General features: G+C 63.2%; 1 protein-coding gene across 1 annotated transcript in view; it reads right to left on the bottom strand.

Moving 5' to 3' along the window:
- LOC102456235 (mediator of RNA polymerase II transcription subunit 12-like) overlaps positions 1–22,790 on the bottom strand; it is a gene marked incomplete at its 5' end in the record, with an annotated part of 65,568 nt that overhangs the window by 7,558 nt on the left and 35,220 nt on the right. The window contains 7 exon segments of the mRNA XM_075915674.1: positions 13,336–13,417; positions 13,564–13,734; positions 19,887–20,046; positions 20,462–20,679; positions 20,828–20,908; positions 22,104–22,306; positions 22,498–22,648. Of these exon segments, the coding sequence (XP_075771789.1) occupies positions 13,336–13,417; positions 13,564–13,734; positions 19,887–20,046; positions 20,462–20,679; positions 20,828–20,908; positions 22,104–22,306; positions 22,498–22,648 (1,066 nt within the window).

Raw genomic sequence — 22,790 nt, 5'->3', positions numbered from 1 at the left:
CACTTCATCAGCTGCCTCAGGAACAGCTCTGTCTAGAGGCAGGGCAAGCTGGGATTGTGCAGAGGCTGCAGGTTCTTTAGGAGCTTGTGGGGTTTTTCCTGCACCCCTGATGAGACCACCTCCCAACTGACAGCTACTCTCGAAAACAGCTCCTGGAACTGTTTAAGGTCATCACTAGGTGCTGGAGCATTCGGGTAACCGCTTCATCAGGAGCGGAGGAGTCGTTGTCACTGGGTGGGACGTCTGATTGCTGAACCGTTAGTTCATCCTCAATTTGCCCTTCTCCTAGGTCTGTGACTCCGGATGGGAATGCGATAGCTCTGAACGTACAGAGGTCACACACCGCTGGGCAGGTGTGGGGGCAGTGGAGTATGACGAGGTGCCCCGTAGCGATAGGGGGACCATGGGCTGTGGTGTCTGTTACAACAGTGCCGTTCCGGGTGCCGGGGAGGATACGGAGAACGAGGTGAGCCCCGTGCCCCGTGCGTGTGCTCTCTGGGGAAGAGTGTCGAGAGGAGAACCTGCCCCTTGGTAGCACTGATCTGAGACAAGGTGGGTGAGCACGGCGACCCCTTATCGGTAATGGGGAGCGAGAGCGAGTGGGGGCCCACTCTGGCCTGCCTGTCCTGTCTCGGCGGTGCCTGTTTTGCGCATTGGGGAACGGCTGTGGGATGATGCCCTGGGAGCCGCTGCTGGGTCCCCTGGTACATGAGATGGTGGCGTGGGTGGGTCACGGCCCCAGAGGATGTGGGGTTAGCGTGAGGTACTGGAGGACACTGGGACTAGCCCTGTCCCCTCCCGGTGCCTGTGGGGAGATTGCACAGGGGGCTCACGTTGTACCAGGGATACTGAGTGTGCTCCAGGCACCCCGGGTGTCCTCCAGGCCACTGGTGCCTCTGTTACACCAGGCCCTTAGCAGGGGCCCTTTCTGATACCCAGGCAGGTGGTCTGATGGCCTGTTCAGAGGGTGCCGAGGAGATTTCCCCACGCCCGAGTGCCCGGTTCATCCCCTCTCCTGATCCTAGGGAGAGCGCGGGTTGGGGAGGGTCTGGTTTCTGACCCGGCCTTCTGAGGCACAGGGTGAAGGGGTTTCCAGAGGGGATTTTGTGCTCGAGCCCTTACTGCCCCCTTTATAGCTATGGGGGTCCAGGGCTGTGTCAACAGACAGCGTGTGAGCCGAGAGATCCCTTCCCTTGCGAGCCCTCGCTGCCAGGCTGTGGTGGGGACACAGTGGTGCTATACACGTCCCCAGACGGCGTGAGAGCCGAGAGATCCCTTCCCTTGTGAGCCCTCGCTGCCAGGCTGTGGTGGGGACACAGTGGTGCTGTACACGTCCCCAGACGGCGTGAGAGCCGGGAGATCCCTTCCCTTGCGAGCCCTCGCTGCCAGGCTGTGGTGGGGACACAGTGGTGCTGTACACGTCCCCAGACGGCGTGTGAGCCGGGAGATCCCTTCCCTTGCGAGCCCTCGCTGCCAGGCTGTGGTGGGGACACAGTGGTGCTGTACACGTCCCCAGACGGCGTGTGAGCCGGGAGATCCCTTCCCTTGTGAGCCCTCGCTGCCAGGCTGTGGCGGGGACACAGTGGTGTTGTACACGTCCCCAGACAGCGTGTGAGCCGGGAGATCCCTTCCCTTGCGAGCCCTCGCTGCCAGGCTGTGGTGGGGACACAGTGGTGCTGTACACGTCCCCAGACGGCGTGAGAGCCGGGAGATCCCTTCCCTTGTGAGCCCTCGCTGCCAGGCTGTGGCGGGGACACAGTGGTGCTGTACACGTCCCCAGACGGCGTGTGAGCCGGGAGATCCCTTCCCTTGCGAGCCCTCGCTGCCAGGCTGCGGCAGGGACACAGTGGTGCTGTACACGTCCCCAGACGGCGTGAGAGCCGGGAGATCCCTTCCCTTGCGAGCCCTCGCTGCCAGGCTGCGGCAGGGACACAGTGGTGCTGTACACGTCCCCAGACGGCGTGTGAGCCGGGAGATCCCTTCCCTTGTGAGCCCTCGCTGCCAGGCTGTGGCGGGGACACAGTGGTGCTGTACACGTCCCCAGACAGCGTGTGAGCCGAGAGATCTCTTCCCTTGCGAGCCCTCGCTGCCAGGCTGCGGCAGGGACACAGTGGTGTTGTACACGTCCCCAGACGGCGTGAGAGCCGGGAGATCCCTTCCCTTGCGAGCCCTCGCTGCCAGGCTGCGGCAGGGACACAGTGGTGCTGTACACGTCCCCAGACGGCGTGTGAGCCGGGAGATCCCTTCCCTTGCGAGCCCTCGCTGCCAGGCTGTGGCGGGGACACAGTGGTGCTGTACACGTCCCCAGACAGCGTGTGAGCCGAGAGATCTCTTCCCTTGCGAGCCCTCGCTGCCAGGCTGCGGCAGGGACACAGTGGTGCTGTACACGTCCCCAGACAGCGTGTGAGCCGAGAGATCTCTTCCCTTGCGAGCCCTCGCTGCCAGGCTGTGGTGGGGACACAGTGGTGCTGTACACGTCCCCAGACGGCGTGAGAGCCGGGAGATCCCTTCCCTTGCGAGCCCTCCCTGCCAGGCTGTGGTGGGGACACAGTGGTGCTGTACACGTCCCCAGACGGCGTGTGAGCCGGGAGATCCCTTCCCTTGCGAGCCCTCCCTGCCAGGCTGTGGTGGGGACACAGTGGTGCTGTACACGTCCCCAGACGGCGTGAGAGCCGAGAGATCCCTTCCCTTGCGAGCCCTCGCTGCCAGGCTGTGGCGGGGACACAGTGGTGCTGTACACGTCCCCAGACGGCGTGAGAGCCGGGAGATCCCTTCCCTTGCGAGCCCTCGCTGCCAGGCTGTGGTGGGGACACAGTGGTGCTGTACACATCCCCAGACGGCGTGAGAGCCGAGAGATCCCTTCCCTTGCGAGCCCTCGCTGCCAGGCTGTGGCGGGGACACAGTGGTGCTGTACACGTCCCCAGACGGCGTGAGAGCCGGGAGATCCCTTCCCTTGCGAGCCCTCGCTGCCAGGCTGTGGTGGGGACACAGTGGTGCTGTACACGTCCCCAGACGGCGTGAGAGCCGGGAGATCCCTTCCCTTGTGAGCCCTCGCTGCCAGGCTGTGGTGGGGACACAGTGGTGCTGTACACATCCCCAGACGGCGTGAGAGCCGAGAGATCCCTTCCCTTGCGAGCCCTCGCTGCCAGGCTGTGGCGGGGACACAGTGGTGCTGTACACGTCCCCAGACGGCGTGAGAGCCGGGAGATCCCTTCCCTTGCGAGCCCTCGCTGCCAGGCTGTGGTGGGGACACAGTGGTGCTGTACACGTCCCCAGACGGCGTGAGAGCCGAGAGATCCCTTCCCTTGCGAGCCCTCGCTGCCAGGCTGTGGCAGGGACACAGTGGTGCTGTACACATCCCCAGACGGCGTGAGAGCCGAGAGATCCCTTCCCTTGCGAGCCCTCGCTGCCAGGCTGTGGTGGGGACACAGTGGTGCTGTACACGTCCCCAGACGGCGTGTGAGCCGAGAGATCCCTTCCCTTGTGAGCCCTCGCTGCCAGGCTGCGGCAGGGACACAGTGGTGCTGTACACGTCCCCAGACGGCGTGTGAGCCGGGAGATCCCTTCCCTTGTGAGCCCTCGCTGCCAGGCTGTGGTGGGGACACAGTGGTGTTGTACACGTCCCCAGACAGCGTGTGAGCCGAGAGATCCCTTCCCTTGTGAGCCCTCCCTGCCAGGCTGTGGCGGGGACACAGTGGTGCTGTACACGTCCCCAGACAGCGTGTGAGCCGAGAGATCCCTTCCCTTGTGAGCCCTCCCTGCCAGGCTGCGGCAGGGACACAGTGGTGCTGTACACGTCCCCAGACGGCGTGTGAGCCAGGAGATCCCTTCCCTTGCGAGCCCTCGCTGCCAGGCTGCGGCAGGGACACAGTGGTGCTGTACACGTCCCCAGACGGCGTGAGAGCCGAGAGATCCCTTCCCTTGTGAGCCCTCGCTGCCAGGCTGTGGTGGGGACACAGTGGTGCTGTACACGTCCCCAGACGGCGTGAGAGCCGGGAGATCCCTTCCCTTGCGAGCCCTCGCTGCCAGGCTGTGGTGGGGACACAGTGGTGTTGTACACGTCCCCAGACGGCGTGAGAGCCGAGAGATCCCTTCCCTTGTGAGCCCTCGCTGCCAGGCTGTGGTGGGGACACAGTGGTGCTGTACACGTCCCCAGACGGCGTGAGAGCCGAGAGATCCCTTCCCTTGTGAGCCCTCGCTGCCAGGCTGTGGTGGGGACACAGTGGTGCTGTACACGTCCCCAGACGGCGTGTGAGCCGAGAGATCCCTTCCCTTGCGAGCCCTCGCTGCCAGGCTGCGGCAGGGACACAGTGGTGCTGTACACGTCCCCAGACGGCGTGTGAGCCGGGAGATCCCTTCCCTTGCGAGCCCTCGCTGCCAGGCTGCGGCAGGGACACAGTGGTGCTGTACACGTCCCCAGACGGCGTGTGAGCCGGGAGATCCCTTCCCTTGCGAGCCCTCGCTGCCAGGCTGCGGCAGGGACACAGTGGTGCTGTACACGTCCCCAGATGGCGTGAGAGCCGGGAGATCCCTTCCCTTGCGAGCCCTCGCTGCCAGGCTGTGGCGGGGACACAGTGGTGCTGTACACGTCCCCAGACGGCGTGAGAGCCGGGAGATCCCTTCCCTTGCGAGCCCTCGCTGCCAGGCTGTGGTGGGGACACAGTGGTGCTGTACACGTCCCCAGACAGCGTGTGAGCCGAGAGATCCCTTCCCTTGCGAGCCCTCCCTGCCAGGCTGTGGTGGGGACACAGTGGTGTTGTACACGTCCCCAGACGGCGTGAGAGCCGGGAGATCCCTTCCCTTGCGAGCCCTCGCTGCCAGGCTGTGGTGGGGACACAGTGGTGTTGTACACGTCCCCAGACGGCGTGTGAGCCGGGAGATCCCTTCCCTTGTGAGCCCTCGCTGCCAGGCTGTGGTGGGGACACAGTGGTGTTGTACACGTCCCCAGACAGCGTGTGAGCCGGGAGATCCCTTCCCTTGTGAGCCCTCGCTGCCAGGCTGTGGTGGGGACACAGTGGTGCTGTACACGTCCCCAGACAGCGTGTGAGCCGGGAGATCCCTTCCCTTGTGAGCCCTCGCTGCCAGGCTGTGGTGGGGACACAGTGGTGCTGTACACGTCCCCAGACGGCGTGTGAGCCGGGAGATCCCTTCCCTTGCGAGCCCTCGCTGCCAGGCTGTGGCAGGGACACAGTGGTGCTGTACACGTCCCCAGACGGCGTGTGAGCCGGGAGATCCCTTCCCTTGCGAGCCCTCGCTGCCAGGCTGTGGCAGGGACACAGTGGTGCTGTACACGTCCCCAGACGGCGTGTGAGCCGGGAGATCCCTTCCCTTGCGAGCCCTCGCTGCCAGGCTGTGGCAGGGACACAGTGGTGCTGTACACGTCCCCAGACGGCGTGTGAGCCGGGAGATCCCTTCCCTTGCGAGCCCTCGCTGCCAGGCTGTGGTGGGGACACAGTGGTGTTGTACACGTCCCCAGACGGCGTGTGAGCCGGGAGATCCCTTCCCTTGCGAGCCCTCGCTGCCAGGCTGCGGCGGGGACACAGTGGTGCTGTACACGTCCCCAGACGGCGTGTGAGCCGAGAGATCCCTTCCCTTGCGAGCTCTCGCTGCCAGGCTGTGGCGGGGACACAGTGGTGTTGTACACGTCCCCAGACGGCGTGTGAGCCGAGAGATCCCTTCCCTTGCGAGCCCTCGCTGCCAGGCTGTGGTGGGGACACAGTGGTGCTGTACACGTCCCCAGACGGCGTGAGAGCCGAGAGATCCCTTCCCTTGCGAGCCCTCGCTGCCAGGCTGTGGCAGGGACACAGTGGTGCTGTACACATCCCCAGACGGCGTGAGAGCCGAGAGATCCCTTCCCTTGCGAGCCCTCGCTGCCAGGCTGTGGTGGGGACACAGTGGTGCTGTACACGTCCCCAGACGGCGTGTGAGCCGAGAGATCCCTTCCCTTGTGAGCCCTCGCTGCCAGGCTGTGGTGGGGACACAGTGGTGCTGTACACGTCCCCAGACGGCGTGTGAGCCGAGAGATCCCTTCCCTTGTGAGCCCTCGCTGCCAGGCTGCGGCAGGGACACAGTGGTGCTGTACACGTCCCCAGACGGCGTGTGAGCCGGGAGATCCCTTCCCTTGTGAGCCCTCGCTGCCAGGCTGTGGTGGGGACACAGTGGTGTTGTACACGTCCCCAGACAGCGTGTGAGCCGAGAGATCCCTTCCCTTGTGAGCCCTCCCTGCCAGGCTGTGGCGGGGACACAGTGGTGCTGTACACGTCCCCAGACAGCGTGTGAGCCGAGAGATCCCTTCCCTTGTGAGCCCTCCCTGCCAGGCTGCGGCAGGGACACAGTGGTGCTGTACACGTCCCCAGACGGCGTGTGAGCCAGGAGATCCCTTCCCTTGCGAGCCCTCGCTGCCAGGCTGCGGCAGGGACACAGTGGTGCTGTACACGTCCCCAGACGGCGTGAGAGCCGAGAGATCCCTTCCCTTGTGAGCCCTCGCTGCCAGGCTGTGGTGGGGACACAGTGGTGCTGTACACGTCCCCAGACGGCGTGAGAGCCGGGAGATCCCTTCCCTTGCGAGCCCTCGCTGCCAGGCTGTGGTGGGGACACAGTGGTGTTGTACACGTCCCCAGACGGCGTGAGAGCCGAGAGATCCCTTCCCTTGTGAGCCCTCGCTGCCAGGCTGTGGTGGGGACACAGTGGTGCTGTACACGTCCCCAGACGGCGTGAGAGCCGAGAGATCCCTTCCCTTGCGAGCCCTCGCTGCCAGGCTGTGGTGGGGACACAGTGGTGCTGTACACGTCCCCAGACGGCGTGTGAGCCGAGAGATCCCTTCCCTTGCGAGCCCTCGCTGCCAGGCTGTGGTGGGGACACAGTGGTGCTGTACACGTCCCCAGACGGCGTGAGAGCCGAGAGATCCCTTCCCTTGTGAGCCCTCGCTGCCAGGCTGTGGTGGGGACACAGTGGTGCTGTACACGTCCCCAGACGGCGTGAGAGCCGGGAGATCCCTTCCCTTGCGAGCCCTCGCTGCCAGGCTGCGGCAGGGACACAGTGGTGCTGTACACGTCCCCAGACGGCGTGTGAGCCGGGAGATCCCTTCCCTTGCGAGCCCTCGCTGCCAGGCTGCGGCAGGGACACAGTGGTGCTGTACACGTCCCCAGACGGCGTGTGAGCCGGGAGATCCCTTCCCTTGCGAGCCCTCGCTGCCAGGCTGCGGCAGGGACACAGTGGTGCTGTACACGTCCCCAGACGGCGTGTGAGCCGAGAGATCTCTTCCCTTGCGAGCCCTCGCTGCCAGGCTGTGGCGGGGACACAGTGGTGCTGTACACGTCCCCAGATGGCGTGAGAGCCGGGAGATCCCTTCCCTTGCGAGCCCTCGCTGCCAGGCTGTGGCGGGGACACAGTGGTGCTGTACACGTCCCCAGACGGCGTGAGAGCCGGGAGATCCCTTCCCTTGCGAGCCCTCGCTGCCAGGCTGTGGTGGGGACACAGTGGTGCTGTACACGTCCCCAGACAGCGTGTGAGCCGAGAGATCCCTTCCCTTGCGAGCCCTCCCTGCCAGGCTGTGGTGGGGACACAGTGGTGTTGTACACGTCCCCAGACGGCGTGAGAGCCGGGAGATCCCTTCCCTTGCGAGCCCTCGCTGCCAGGCTGTGGTGGGGACACAGTGGTGTTGTACACGTCCCCAGACGGCGTGTGAGCCGGGAGATCCCTTCCCTTGTGAGCCCTCGCTGCCAGGCTGTGGTGGGGACACAGTGGTGTTGTACACGTCCCCAGACAGCGTGTGAGCCGGGAGATCCCTTCCCTTGTGAGCCCTCGCTGCCAGGCTGTGGTGGGGACACAGTGGTGCTGTACACGTCCCCAGACAGCGTGTGAGCCGGGAGATCCCTTCCCTTGTGAGCCCTCGCTGCCAGGCTGTGGTGGGGACACAGTGGTGCTGTACACGTCCCCAGACGGCGTGTGAGCCGGGAGATCCCTTCCCTTGCGAGCCCTCGCTGCCAGGCTGTGGCAGGGACACAGTGGTGCTGTACACGTCCCCAGACGGCGTGTGAGCCGGGAGATCCCTTCCCTTGCGAGCCCTCGCTGCCAGGCTGTGGCAGGGACACAGTGGTGCTGTACACGTCCCCAGACGGCGTGTGAGCCGGGAGATCCCTTCCCTTGCGAGCCCTCGCTGCCAGGCTGTGGCAGGGACACAGTGGTGCTGTACACGTCCCCAGACGGCGTGTGAGCCGGGAGATCCCTTCCCTTGCGAGCCCTCGCTGCCAGGCTGTGGTGGGGACACAGTGGTGTTGTACACGTCCCCAGACGGCGTGTGAGCCGGGAGATCCCTTCCCTTGCGAGCCCTCGCTGCCAGGCTGCGGCGGGGACACAGTGGTGCTGTACACGTCCCCAGACGGCGTGTGAGCCGAGAGATCCCTTCCCTTGCGAGCTCTCGCTGCCAGGCTGTGGCGGGGACACAGTGGTGTTGTACACGTCCCCAGACGGCGTGTGAGCCGAGAGATCCCTTCCCTTGCGAGCCCTCGCTGCCAGGCTGTGGTGGGGACACAGTGGTGCTGTACACGTCCCCAGACGGCGTGTGAGCCGAGAGATCCCTTCCCTTGCGAGCCCTCGCTGCCAGGCTGCGGTGGGGACACAGTGGTGCTGTACACGTCCCCAGACGGCGTGTGAGCCGGGAGATCCCTTCCCTTGCGAGCCCTCGCTGCCAGGCTGTGGCAGGGACACAGTGGTGTTGTACACGTCCCCAGACAGCGTGTGAGCCGAGAGATCCCTTCCCTTGCGAGCCCTCGCTGCCAGGCTGCGGTGGCGACAGTTTTGGGGCACACGCGTGTCCCCAGACAGCGTGTGCATTCACTGTGGGCATCAGAGGCTGGCACAGGCTCCTGGCATCTCCCACATCTCTTGTCCGTAGGCAGGACTGGCACGTCCCCCAGGCCGAGTTTTCCCTCCAAGTTGTGTGGGCCACACCGCCTGCCTGGGTTAGGTGTCGGTTGATTCCTGAGGTTTGGGTGTTTTGGTTTCAGTGTGACGGGCTTGCGCTGTACAGCGGTGAGAGCTGCCAGCAGCTTTTAGTTTTTGTTTGACTGGAGGGTGGAGTCTCTAAAGTACTCAGTTGTGTCTCTCTGACCATCTACAGGACTCAAGTGGTTGCCAATCACCTCGTGGAGGAGGAGAGGGCTGGACAAGGGTGTGAAGAAGGAACTGAGGGAAAGCGGCTGCGTGCGCTACCTCTCCGCTCGCGCAGCCGCCTGATGATCTCCGATCCGGGGCGCCGGGATGAGCCCGACACCAGCGGAGCAGCCAGGGGGCATCACGCCAAGAAGCGGGGACCTTAGACCTCAGAGTGTCCTTGTTTGAGGGAAAACTGTATCGGGTGGCCCAACCCCAAGAGCACGTTTCTCCAGGCGTCCGACAGAGCGGACAGAACTCGGAAGATGGAGCAGAAAACACGTGGCCAGAGCTTTGAATGGGGCAGCTGTGAGCGTGAAGTCAGGGGCTGCAGTGGCCCGGGGGCTCTGGGTAGAAGTTGCACAGTTCCTGGAGGAATCTTTTGGAAACTGGATGAGCAAAGACCAAATCACCATCCCCTTTGTCAAGGACCATTGCGAGGGCTGCCAGATGCACCCGAAGGTGCGTGCAGCGAGGGCCACGCTATGGCAGCGGGGGGGCTGTCCATTTGTTTGCTTGGGCCCCCCGTGGACTTTCTTCCATTGATGTAAATATGTGGTCGGTGTAGCAGGTCTCCTGTTATTCAGCAGGTGTCTAACATCCTCAGAACAGGTCTCTCCTCACCCTGGAGCCACCGAGGAGTCAGGCTGCGAGACGGACCAACTCCGGTTGAGATGCAGAGTCTGGCTGCTGTTTGCGAGGAGCTGAAGAAGCAGGAGGAATGTGGGGTGGGGAGCGGAGCACGTCTGTTTCGGGGACAGGTACCAGATCTATCTGGCCATGCTGGTGCTACGAGGGTGACTTTGGTTCCCACTTGGGATCATTTAAAACCTTTGGCTTAGTGCGCCAGCCAGGACACCACGAGACCCCGTAGACATGTGGTGAGGTGATGACCTGTTGAACAGACCACGTCCGCAGCCGAAGGACTCCGTGCAGAGGGAATATGACTTTGCTCCTCCCTGTTTCTGCAGAACGTGCAAACCACATTGGCTGCCAGGATCTGTACCACACACGAAACGTGCACGGAAGGTGCGAATGGCACGTTGTTCCAGCACACTGATGTGGAGCGTTGATTCAGGAGAGCATCATGCCGGTACTGTGAGCCTCCCGCGCTGGGCCCCGCCCTGTCGAGAGCGGTCCGGTGTGGAGATCGATTCAGGAGGAAGCGAATCCGCACAGTGACCACCACTGAGCCCTAGCCTAGGCTGGCACGCCTGGAGGTTTGTTCGAGTTGAACTTGTGTGGTGCCAACGCTGGCAGGAGCCAGCCCTGTGAGCCCCGAGGCAGCCTGGCTTGCTTCACTATGGCTGTGGTCACCCCCACAGGACCTGGGAGGTGGAGACAGGGCCTGGCTGCGCACTGAGGCACTGATGAGGCCAAGACGGAACATGTGAGGGTGTAACAGCGCTGTTAGGGGCGCGCCGCTCCCGAGGGTCATTTGTAGACTGTTGAGCGACTGACGGCTTCGCGAGCACGAGTCTCGATCAGGCCAGTGTCTACGTAAGGTGTCTCGTGGCCCCGTGCTTGTGAGGCTGGGCTGCCACAGGGAGCACTTTGGACAGCCGGGGGACTGCGGAAAGGCCGAAGGGCAGGACCGGGGGGCCAAAGAAATGGCCTGTGGGTTGGTGGACGGTCGTGCAGGTCACGGGCTGCAAACAAGCTGGAACGGTACTAACATCAGCATCCGGCGTCGCTGCATTCCGGCAGACGCCTTTCACTCCGGAGACCAAGGGCGGGTGTCCAGCATCCAGATTCCCTCCGCAGTAGGAGGCAGCAGCCCGTGAGGTCCCTCCGCCATGTGCAGAACGGTCTCGCCTGCTCCCGGTCTCACGAGGGCGCGTGAGAGGGGCCCTGAGGAGGAGCGGGGGGAGAGGGACGGGCGGCACAGCCAGGGAGGCTTTCCGAATCCGTCTGGGGGAAGCAGCGCCAGGCAGCTGGTGGGATGCAGTGCTGGCAGCAATATCTGGGGGAGGGCTGACTGGCCTCAAGCACACCTTCCGACCTGCTGCTTGGACGCTGATTGTTGAGACCTGGGGAGTTGGGGGTTGGGTCCGTGTCTGGCCATCGCTGGTAGTGCTTGGTCTGGGTGCACGGGATGGGTCTGGAACCCTGGGACGTAAGCCACCTGCCTCGCTTGCGTTTCCATGCAGGCATCCAAACGCCAAGAGACTGGACAGCGGCCCTCGAGTCTTTCGGCGAGGAGCTACTCCTGTCTTGCTGGCGACGCGTGGCAGGCGGCGTGGATGCCCTGGGGAATCCCAGCAAGCCAGGCGGCCTGGCGCTTTGCTACAGCTGACAGCAGCGATGCTCCCTGCTGCTGTGTCGGCAGAGTCCGAAGACTGGCGTGCAGCCCTAGCCAGGAGGGGGCCCTGAGAGAGGAGCGCACACGCTGCTCTCTTGCCCCCGGCCTGTAGGCGACAAAATCAGAAAACGTCGAGAAGTTTATGGAGTCGCCTTTTGCCACAAGGGCTTCGGCTGCTGAGGAGCAGGCCTGAGTACGTCCGTATCCGCGGGGGCGGGTCTGGAGAAACGCGGTTACCCTTCTCAGCAACTGCATCCGCTACCAGTGACTGTGGCGAGGCGTGTGAACAGAGCCCCCTTCGGGAGGGAGGTCGTATTTTCCATGTGCCGCCTGAGATGTGGGCAGAGCAGTTGTGGGGAGCAGCTGCCTGTTCTGGTCAGGTTGCATGGCGCTGAGCTACCCGGGAGCAGCCTTGGGGTGGGGTCCTCGAGGGTTTTCTGCAGTGTCAGCAATTCATCTGACGAGACCCTAACGCTCTTGAGATCTGCCCCACAGACCAGTCTCGTCCAGCGAGTTCCCCCGAGCTAAGATTTCTTCGCCGTCTCATGGAGCGCGTGGGCGGACCTCCACGGGCACGGCGTGAAGGCACAGCCGGCCCACCAATGGCCGTGGCTCCTCGGGGCGGGCCATGCCGCTCCTGAAATTGCACAGGAGACAGCCCCCAGCCTCCTCTCCACCGCCCTCGCCTCAGCCCAGAAGCAGGAGCGGTGCCCAGGAGAGGGCACTCTGCGCCCAGAGCTGCTTTCACACCCCTCGAAGCGAGGGACTGCGGAGGCGGGGTGCCAAGGAGGCACTGGCAGAGCCTGCGGAGCGCAGGGCCAGCAGGAGGCGCTGCTGTCTTTGGTACTTCTGCCTGCCCCCCAGTGCCTGCAGCTCCGAGAGCACGGCTGGTACCGGGCCGGGCAGCGCCTCTTCGATAAGGGGAGTGTGAGCTCCCCTCCTTCTTCCATGGTCTTTAGGAGACAGGCCCCTTCCTTCCGGGGGCCCTGCTGCGGTCGGGCGCCAGGAGACGGGAGCGCGCCTCCATTGGGAAATGCTGCAGTTTAAGATCCCCGGCAGCGTGTGCACGTTTGGGGCACGAGTCCCCCCAGAGACGTGCATGTCAGGAAGAGGGGCTGCCTCGCACCACGTTTACAGCCTCCCAACTTCCGTCCCCTAGCGGGACAGCAGGGAAAGGTGGCTGGTTTTGTCTTTAAACACGGAGACCGAGGGCTCTTCGCCCGCTGAGCTAGTCACACCGCAAACAACGCCGCTCAACGAGCTCCGCGCCCTCTGAGGGGAGCTGGGCACGGGGGTCGGACAGCACTAGCCAGTCGCCATTGCAGGCCCAGCCACTGCTGTCACGAGTCTCCGGCTCAGTCGCCTCAGGTGCATCCCCCAGGGCCTCCGCTGGAAGAGCAGTGACTGGCCCACCCTTCTCCTTGCCTACGAGATCCCTCAAACTTCTCAGCCAGCTTTGGACTGAACAATTCTGTATCACCTGTAAGCTCTGTCTCCCTGTTGGCTCCTGTCTCCAGACCACGGGGGGCTGCTGGATAGTACCGGCCCCAGTACAGGCCCCGGGGCACCTCTCTCCGCTCTGAGAGCTGCCCCTTGGGGCCTGTCTGCTAACCAGTTACTGATCCCTGAAGAGCCTGGGGAGGAACCTTGTCCACGGCTTTCTGGAAATCCGGGTATGCCACCTCCACTGGCTCCCTGGCCACGTGCCTGCCGCCCCCTCGGAATTTGGGGAGGCGTGATTTGCCTTCCCACAGTCATGCTGGCTCTGCCCCCACAACCCGCTCACAGAGGAGTGGCACGGGACAGGGCCTGTTCTCCGCAGAAACGCAGCGAGGGAGGGCTGGAGACAGTCAGAAAGCCGCGGCGCGCTCATTTCTTACTAGAGAGCTGCTGCTGAAGCTGTCGGACCAGGGCAGCCGTCTGCTGCTGCTGCTGTGTCTGCTGGAGGCCCTGGCGCTGGAACTAGAGAGAGAGAGGACTGAAAAGTGCCACAAGCCCAGCGGGGTGGCAGCGTTCACAGGGGCGTCTGGCAAACACTCCCTGTGGCAGGCAGCAGCTAGGGGGGTGAGGAGGACGCAGGCTCCCCTCTGGCTCTGGGACACACTTACAATGGGCTGCTGAGGAGGAAGAGCCTGCATCCCTAGTCCTGGAGGCTGGCCCTGGGCTTGCGGCTGGGGCACCGTGGACACCTGCGGCTGCTGCTGGGGTGGGGCCTGCTGTTGTTGCTGCTGCTGCTGCTGCTGCTGTTGCTGCTGCTGTTGCTGCTGTTGCTGTTGCTGCTGCAAACACAGAAGCAGAAGAGACAATTAGGCATGTGTCAGGGGAGGGCTACGCCGCCAGCCAACCAGGAATGCTGAGGGGAATTCAAGAGCCCAACAGTGACCCTCCCGGCTGCCCCTCAACCTAACCATTCCTCACAGGTGCCAGGCCAGAAGAGACTTCCCTCGGGTCACAGAGAATCTGCAGCAGGGCTCCCCACGGTTCCTGTGTCCAGTGCCTCGACCACGAGGCCGGCGGCCTGCCCAGCACAGAAGCGAGTGGTGTCTACACTGCCCGTGACACCACAGTCAAGGAGCCACGCTGTCCGCACTGCTGGGAGAGTTCTGGGCCTGCTCTGCGCTGCTGCTGGAAAAGCCAAGTAGACACTAAGCCTGCAGGCCATGTTCCTCGTCGTGTGCAGCAGCGACGGCTCTCCGAGGGGTGTTCTTCTGGCTGCTCTGCTGGAGCTGGGGCTGCCTCCCCGCGCTGCTGATCGGAGATGTCGGGAGCAACACCCGCTCAGCCTCCGCATGCGCTGCCCCGTCCCCTCCCGCCCTGCCACCGGCTAACCCACGTGGCGCATGGGACTCCACCTCAGGTCCCTTTTTCCTGCAAAGCGTAGGACAAGAGCTGCCTAGCAGAGGGGAGATGGGTAGTCACGGACCGCCCAGAGGACACCCCTCAGCACAAGGCAAGTCCTAGTGGTGTCCCTGTGCCTCTTGGCTGGCTCGCCCAGGGTTCAACGGTGGTTTGAGTGTTGTGGGCTTTGATTACGCCGACTCTGGTCTGTGCGCTGAACTGACCCACCCCTGGAGGCACCTCCTGAATTCTGACATGCGCTGTCACAAATGTGCCCCGGGAGCTGGACTGCACGGGCTCTAAGGGCACAGACCGAGGGACCTGCCCTGGGGGAGAAGCACGCTCCCCTGGAGTCAACGTTGGCTCCAGGCCAGAAGGAACGTTGATTCGTGGGCCCAGATTCTGGAACAGGTCCGCTTTGATGAAGGGTCCCGCCCTGAGGAGACAACTGTCCAGGTAAGGGCGGGTGATGTTGCCCTAGGCACACAGGGGAGTTGCTACCACAGACTGTACCTTGAAGCCGTCGCTGGGCGACAATGACGGAGTGGAAGGGAATACCCTCTACTGGGAAGGGCCCTGGCTTAGTGTCGATCTGAGACACCTTCTGTGACAGTCTGACTGGAATGGGGAAGGCCGCGGAGGTCGGTGCCCACAAGCCAGTCTCCTTTTTCACTAGTGTGACCATCTCAAACGGCTGAGCCTTGACACATCTGGTGAACACCCTGAGGTCTAGTGCGGGTCTCCAGCCTTGCCTTCTCTTGGACATCAGGAAGTAGGGAAAGCGAAAGCCTTTGCCTCAGATGCGGGGACACTGGTTCCACGGCTCCTGCCCGGAGGAGATGGTCTGTCACTTGTCTGAGAAGGGTGTTGGGGGAGGAGAAAGAGATAGAGTATCCTTCTCGAATAATCTTTAGCACTCATTTGTCGGGGATTAGCCACGCCCGTGCGCTGCGGAATGGGCCAGCCAGCCTCCATGGGGACAAGAGGGGTTTGCAGCATTGGGTAATACTGAAAAGACTGGCCAGGTGGTCCCTCACCCAACCAAAACTGTTGTTCTGGTTGAGGGCCCACAGATTTCTGTGTGGAGAACCTGGATTTCTTTTTTGGGGTTCATACGAGCATTGGGACAAATGCTGTGACAAGTGCGGCCTGACCAAAGACTGGGGACTAGACTTGTTCCCCTCCTGCCCAGGTGTATCAATTCCAAGCAATCAAAGATTAGCCCTGGGATCTTCTCCAGAGCGCCCTGTATCCTCAACCGACAGGGCCCTTACTCGCCTTTGCACCTCTGGGGCAACCGCATAACTGAGCCAGGAGACTAAGCTCCTCATGGGAGCAGATGGAACGTGCTCACGTGAGGCCTTTGCCGTGCGTCGGCCTGCACCATGGATGGCTTCGAATTGGTCTCGGAGGGACTCTGAGCGGAATTCCGAGTGGCTGATGAAATCATATTTGCGGCTAAGGGCTGAGAGGTTGCGATTCGGAGCTGTGGAGTGCTGACAGTGTATTTTCCTCCCCAAAAGATAGAAACACTCCCAGTCCTGGCCCTAGGGGCTGGATTTCAGAGGATACTGATGGCCTCTTGAATTCACCACAGCCACAATGATTGAATGGGGGCGGGGAAGACAAATTCCGTGTCTCTGGCTGACAGCAATCATTTTCCTCTTTAACATGCCACACCTCTTGGCATGCTGGTGCGACTGATGCAGAGTCCGCCCGAAGGCTGACAGGGTCCAAGAGGGCCTTGTTAACGGGAAGGTTACGCTGGACAAGCAGCCTAACAGTTTAGTCTCCTCTTGAACACCTGTCGGAAAGTGGGTGACAGCGGAGGGATCACGTCAGGATTCCCTGTTGTTATCCGTCCTCCTGGGGCACCTGGCCTTGGCCGCTGTGGGCAGACAGGACGCTGGGCTGGATGGGCCTGTGGTCTGGCCCCGCTTATGTTTGAACGGTAGTTGTAATGAATCTGCCACACTCTGAGCCTGACGTCATCTGCCAGTGAGGAAGGCGGTGCCCTCCCGCAGGTAGTGTCACCGGCCTCTGCCAGAAGCTGAGAATGGATGACAGGAGCTGGAGCACATGGTGACTGCCTGTTCCGTCCATTCCCTCGGATGAGCCTCATTTTCACAAGTACCCCCCCCTCCAAACTCCACTCCGCCCTCTGAGGAAGTGGGTTCTACCCAGGAAAGCTGATGCCTCAATGCCAGTGATCCCTGTAAGCTGAGTGCTTGGGCGGCTGCCCAGGAGAGATTCAGCTGCTGCCCAGCTGACAGGCAGAGGGCCCACCGCCAGCAGCATGTGTTTTGATTGGTGGTGCACAGCTGCACTTGCCTTGGTGCACTTAAAGTTCATTCTGCACATGGATGGAAAAACTTAGAGGGAACATTGTCGAACACATCTGGTAGGCTCCAAGCTGTCACAGGACTCCTCAGCGTTTTCGCAGATACAGACTAACACGGCTCCCCTCAGAGACTTTTCACCTGAACCCAGTAGCCCCCAAAATTCATTATTTAACGTAACAATTCACTTGCGATTCTCAACCTATTTCTACCATTTCCGGAGCAGGTACATTAATACAGTTCCTACATTACTCTCATTTATGTCATGCACCCAACATTTATCAAACCCTGCTCTAAATCCAGGGCATAGTCCAATTTCATGAACACAGCGCAGAGAACTCCTAATCTAGATATGTCTGTCTATGTGCTCACTCGTAGTCAGCACATCACTGTCTGTGGTCAGGCAGCAAGTGAGGAGCCTTCGGAGTTCACCACCGCCAACAGGACACACCAGCTGAATATTAGGGGACACTTTGTAACAGGGTGGATAAAAATCAATGATTTAAAAACATTTAAAAACTGGATTTTTTTTAACTTAAATAGGATTTTTTATGTTTTAAACAACATCAATAAAATACTAAACGTTTCATGCAAGACGAGCAGTGACAATTAAATCTCCCAGACGTGCTAAGTCTCGTGCAATGAGGTAACGGCTCTGGTCTGCCCAGCCGAACTACCCGCCCTTGCCTCTTGAAACTTCTGGGCTTTCCATCCCTGTTTCTCAGCAAACTCAAGTGACACGCAGCCAGAGCCAGGCTGGGCCACGCTGCTTCTGTGCCGTGCTGCGGTGGAGGCGCCCTGGGCCAGGCGCGGCAGAGGGCGGGAAGACACGGACTAGGGACAGAGGCAGCAGACAGACAGTGGAGTGGAGAGGGGAAGAAAAGGGAAGACGTTCCTCAGCACACACACAGCTTCCTATATTCCCCTCCACCCTTGCCACAGAAAACCTGCCCTGACTCCCGGGTGCGAGAGCGTCTGGGAAGGCCCGGACGCAACGCACTCCCTGGGCGAGAAAGGAGCCATGCCGAGAAGACGGTGCAGGGCCCGGCTGCAAGAATGAAACCTCGTAAGGAAAACCGCTCCTTGGGAAAACGGAACCCAGCGAAGTCCGGCAGCCCCTACCGACTACCCAACCCTGCAGTCTCACATGCCAGTCTCTACGGTGCTGCCGGGCTATTCGTTGTGCTCGAGTGTTTTCAGGTACAGACTAACACGGCTCCCGCGCAGAGACCTGCTTCTGGGCAGTCTGTGGCTGAAGAACAATGTGGATCAACGTGGCAAAGCATCGCTCTCAAGACCCTCTCGCTGCCTTTTCGTACAAAACTTCCTGCCTCTCGGGGTGGTTAAACGCTGGAAGAAGTTGTCTAGGGAGGCTGTGGAATCTCCATCTCCGGAGATATTTCAGAGCAGGCTAGACAGACACCTGGCAGGGATGAGCTAGACGGTGCTTGGTCCTGCCACGAGGGCAGAGGAATGGATCCGATGATCTCTCGAGGTCCCACGGCCAGTGCGCTAGGATTCTAGGCGTGTTAACAAGTAAACTCCCAAGCGCTTCGCTGGGGTGGATGTTGCCAGAAAACAAGCGGAGCTCAGCTAATCCTCGCGGCTTGTGTAATTCGTGCCCCAGGTATGCAGGACAGACAGACGCAGTAGGAGAAATCGAGAGGTGCCGCTGAGAGTAATTGTCTTATTTCAGGACAGTATTCGCACCCCTTATTTTGGAACAGACCAGAGCGGTGATGCCGTAAGCCTGCTCCCTATTGGACGTTAGCGTCACTCAGCTTTCCCAAAGGAACCCCGTCCTGTACTTGTCTCCAACAGGGCTGGCTCCACAATGAAGTGCGCCCTACGCACAGTCCGTATTAGATCTGCATCAACCTGACCATGGCAGCGGGAAGGGGAGAGCTAGCAGTAGGGTGTAAGGACACCCGGCACTCAGCGTTCGGAGGTCTTGGTGGCTAGAGCTAATCACATAGAAAATGACAAGAGAAGAGTTTCAGCACAGCTGCCAGCCAGCAGCTCAGGAGACTGTGCAGTCGCACGTGTGAAACATCGGTGTAGCGCGGCAGATTGCGTTTAGTAAACAGAAGTGCCATTGTGCGCCATTTAGTTCTTACCGCTCCTCTCGCACTGCTCCCGCATCGGCAGCGTGGCGCAGGGAGTGAGTATTATGGGCTATTTCCTAAACTAATAAACATCTAAACAAAGGACAGAGTCCCCCTTCCGTGCTGTACAAGGCGTCCTGCGCGGTCAGTTAACGTGTAAGTGATCAGATCAGCACCATGCCCTGAAGAAACAGGTGAAGAAGCAGCCGTGGGAAACCTGATTGAAACCCAGGATTCTTTTTTGGTTTCGATCAATCAGTGCACCCTGGTTTGTAATAGCGCAGTCTCCTAGCCCTTGGGACCGGCCCCAAAGGCCAGGCTGAGAGCCTGACCGAGATCTACCCGGGACACGTCATCCGAGACAAAGCCAGAGGTTCATCTCCATACGAACGGGCACTGGGACAACGCTCCTTGGAGGCAGGGAGCCTGGGCCGCTCGATTCGGAACGGGGCAGAGGAGAAGGCCCCCAGACTCGCACTGAACTCCCTACAGAGTTAGTCATTTCCATCCCTTACATGCCCCGGGACCTCTCCACTGGCAGTCTCAGGCTGGGAGGGGCTCTCCGGTTACAGAGGCTCCTCCCGAACCTGGCCACGCCTGGCTCCCAGCAGATGTCTAAAGCATTCTGGAGAGAGAAGGGAGGGGAGGGAATCTCATTTACTGGGCCAGCTTCAGCAAGCTTTGGAGCCAGGTGCTCTGAGTCGTTCAAATCCCGTCCTGCCCTGGGCCCGGCATGGCTAGAGCGAAGCCGCACGGGGCTACTATACGTGCCAGGAAAGCTCAGAGCTTTGCAGCTGATTCCTGAGCCAAACGGCTGACTGGAGCCAAGAGCAGCAGGGAGCAGATCAGACCCAACGGACCTTCCCGTTCCTACCTTGTCGTCTATGGCCGAGTACAACGAGCGGTCCCACGGCACCTTAGACCAACCAAATACATCGGGCCACGGCTTTGCTTTCGTGGGTAGAGCCTGACTTGGGTGACAGCCGAGCGATGCCCCAGGTCTCTCCAGCAGGAGCACGCGGCAAGGCAGCGGCAGAAGCGGGGCTGGGCACGCGAGGGGAGAGCCCGGCCGAGCAGAGGACACGCCCCGCCGCCCACACCGGCTCCAGACCCCGCGAGGGCTGAGGAAAGCAGCAGGCCGCCACTTACTCTCAGCATTTGCTGCTGCTGCCGCAGGAACTGCTGCTGCTGCTGCTGCTGCTGCTCAGGTAATCCCTGCGTGGGCCGGATTCCCGCGGGGACCCCTTGTGCGCTCAGGTGACTCATCCCGCTCATCATCGGCGCTTGCTGGAGCGGCTGGTGAGGAAACCTGACAGCACGGAGAAGCATCAGCGGCTTGTGAGCAGACCCAGCCTGAGCTCTGGCCAAGGAAACGGGCCTGGCACGTGCAGGGGCCCAGACACCCGCCCCGGCCGGCCGCAAAGGTTGGGGCTAAAAAGCCTCAGGCGGCAGGACTGCGAGCCTTGCTCCGAGGGACGTCCTGCCCGGCCCTCTCCTGGGGCAGAACAGCGGCACGGAGGGACTGCCCCCAGCCCCAGCACCCCGGCCAGACGGGGGCCCAGCCCTTCTCCCCAGGGACATGACTTCATCCTTCAGCCCACAGTCCATCCCTCCCTGCCGGGAGCCAGACTGCTGGCTGCCACAGCCCCAGGGCGCCAGAGCCGCGGGCACGGGGCGCTCGGGCCTGCCCAGTCCTAGCGGAGGCGGCGCCCGGGCCGAGGTACCTCTGTGCGCTGCCCAGGGCGTGGCCGTAGCCAGGGGCCTGCTGGTGCACGTAGCCACTTGGTCTCTGCTGCATCTGCCGGACGGGGTCCACGAGCGCGGGGGCGGAGCCGGCGTGGGAGTTCGGGTAGGGCTGGCTGGAGTAGCTGGGCGGGACCATGGTGCTGGGCTGGGAGGGCTGCGGCTGCAGGCCGATGTGGGAGACGTAGGGCGTGTAACCCTGGGCGAACAAAAGCCTTGCTCACGGGGGCTGGGAGCCGGGGGCAGCACTCGGCACCCGGGGCCGCCTGGTCCCCTGCCCTCTGCCCAGCGGGGAGCAGCACGTGGCTCCGGGTCCCCGCAGCCAGCTCAGAGCCCCCCCCACTCACCTGGGAGGGCTGCAGGGCTCCATAGGAAGGGGCAGGGCCCATGTGGCGCATGGGCGGCTGCCCCAGCATCCCCTGGCCCTGCTGGAAAGGAGCAGGAGAGTCACACGCAGGAACTCGGGGAGCTCCCCTCTGGGCGCCGCGGCCCCCAGCCCCCAGCCGTCAGCCCGCGGCCCCCAGCCGTCAGCCCCCAGCCGTCAGCCCCCAGCCCCCGGCCCCCAGCTGTCAGCCCGCGGCCCCCAGCCGTCAGCCCCCAGCCCGCGGCCCCCAGCCGTCAGCCCCCGGCCCCCAGCCGTCAGCCCGCGGCCCCCAGCCGTCAGCCCCCAGCCGTCAGCCCCCAGCCCGCGGCCCCCAGCCGTCAGCCCCCGGCCCCCAGCCGTCAGCCCCCAGCCCCCGGCCCCCAGCCGTCAGCCCGCGGCCCCCAGCCGTCAGCCCGCGGCCCCCGGCCCCCAGCCCGCGGCCCCCGGCCCCCAGCCGTCAGCCCGCGGCCCCCAGCCGTCAGCCCCCAGCCGTCAGCCCCCAGCCCGCGGCCCCCAGCCGTCAGCCCCCGGCCCCCAGCTGTCAGCCCCCAGCCCGCGGCCCCCAGCCGTCAGCCCGCGGCCCCCAGCCGTCAGCCCCCAGCCGTCAGCCCCCAGCCCCCGGCCCCCAGCCGTCAGCCCGCGGCCCCCAGCCGTCAGCCCCCAGCCCACACCCGTCAGCCCCCGGCCCCCAGCCGTCAGCCCCCAGCCGTCAGCCCCCGGCCCCCAGCCGTCAGCCCCCGGCCCCCAGCCGTCAGCCCCCGGCCCCCAGCCGTCAGCCCACAGCCGTCAGCCCCCGGCCCCCGGCCCCCAGCCGTCAGCCCCCGGCCCCCAGCCGTCAGCCCTCAGCAGTCAGCCCCCGGCCCCCCAAAGAGCTGCCTGCCCCCAAAGAGCCGCCTGCCCCCAGGGAGCCGCCTGCCCCCAGGGAGCCGCCTGCCCCCAAAGAGCCGCCTGCCCCCAAAGAGCCGCCTGCCCCCAAAGAGCCGCCTGCCCCCAGGGAGCCGCCTGCCCCCAGGGAGCCGCCTGCCCCCAGGGAGCCGCTCCCCGGGGTGGCCGACGACAGTTTCAGCGGTTCCACATGTGCAGATCCTTTCTGAAGGAACACCCCGCGGAGGCTGGCCGAACGGCTCTGCGAGGAAGAGCGGGGCAGTCTGCAGCGTGGGTGGGGGATTGGAAGGTGGGGAGCACAAGCCAGGAGCCGCCGTGCCTGGCAGCGCACGGCCCACAAGGCCCAGCGTGGTGCGGGCACCGCGCGGCCGTACCAGCTTAGCCTGAAGTTGCTGGCGGAGCAGCTGCCCTTGGGAAACGGGAGGCTGCTGTCTGTAGACGGCTGCTTTGTAAGAAGGCTCGATGCCCATCATGCTCATCCCGGAAGGCAGCACCCCGCTGTAGGGCGGCCGACTCTGCACCAGCTTCCCCACGGGCACGCGCACGGGTCTGTAGGAGGTGTCCAGCCGCGGCCCGCCTGCAACGGGAGACGACAAAGGCCAGCGTCACACGCTGCCCGCTGCCAAGCCACGCCAAGGCGGGGTGGGTACAACCCCGGGCAGCCAGGCCTCTGGCTCTTCCGTTGGCTGCCTGGCAGGCCCCGGGAACGGACGCACGTGTGGCAAAGGGGATGCCCTTAAGGGGGCTCTCGCCCCCCCCTCGACCCACCTGCTGGCAGAGGCTGATTCTGGGTATAGAGACCCACGGGCGACTGCCCATACGCCAGTCTGGACATGGAGCTGCCAGCCGAAGGGTGCATGAGGTCTGCGGGCAGGCCAACGCCGTAGGAAACGCCTCGGCCAGGGCCCAGCACAAAGTCCTGCAGGAAGAAGGCGGAGTGAGGGGGCGCCCAGGGGAGGAGACAGCTGGCTTGCAGGCCGTGCGGGCAGGGCGCCGGGCGCACACTCGGCCTCTTCCTCCAGAAACCCAGAGGCTCCTGTCGTGGGGCTGGGGGCAGAGCC

The sequence above is a fragment of the Pelodiscus sinensis genome, unplaced genomic scaffold, assembly GCF_049634645.1.
Source record: "Pelodiscus sinensis isolate JC-2024 unplaced genomic scaffold, ASM4963464v1 ctg151, whole genome shotgun sequence".
In the NCBI taxonomy this organism is placed as follows: Eukaryota; Metazoa; Chordata; order Testudines; family Trionychidae; genus Pelodiscus; species Pelodiscus sinensis.
Note: the sequence above shows the minus strand (reverse complement) of the source record. Positions and strands in the feature narration are given on the sequence as shown.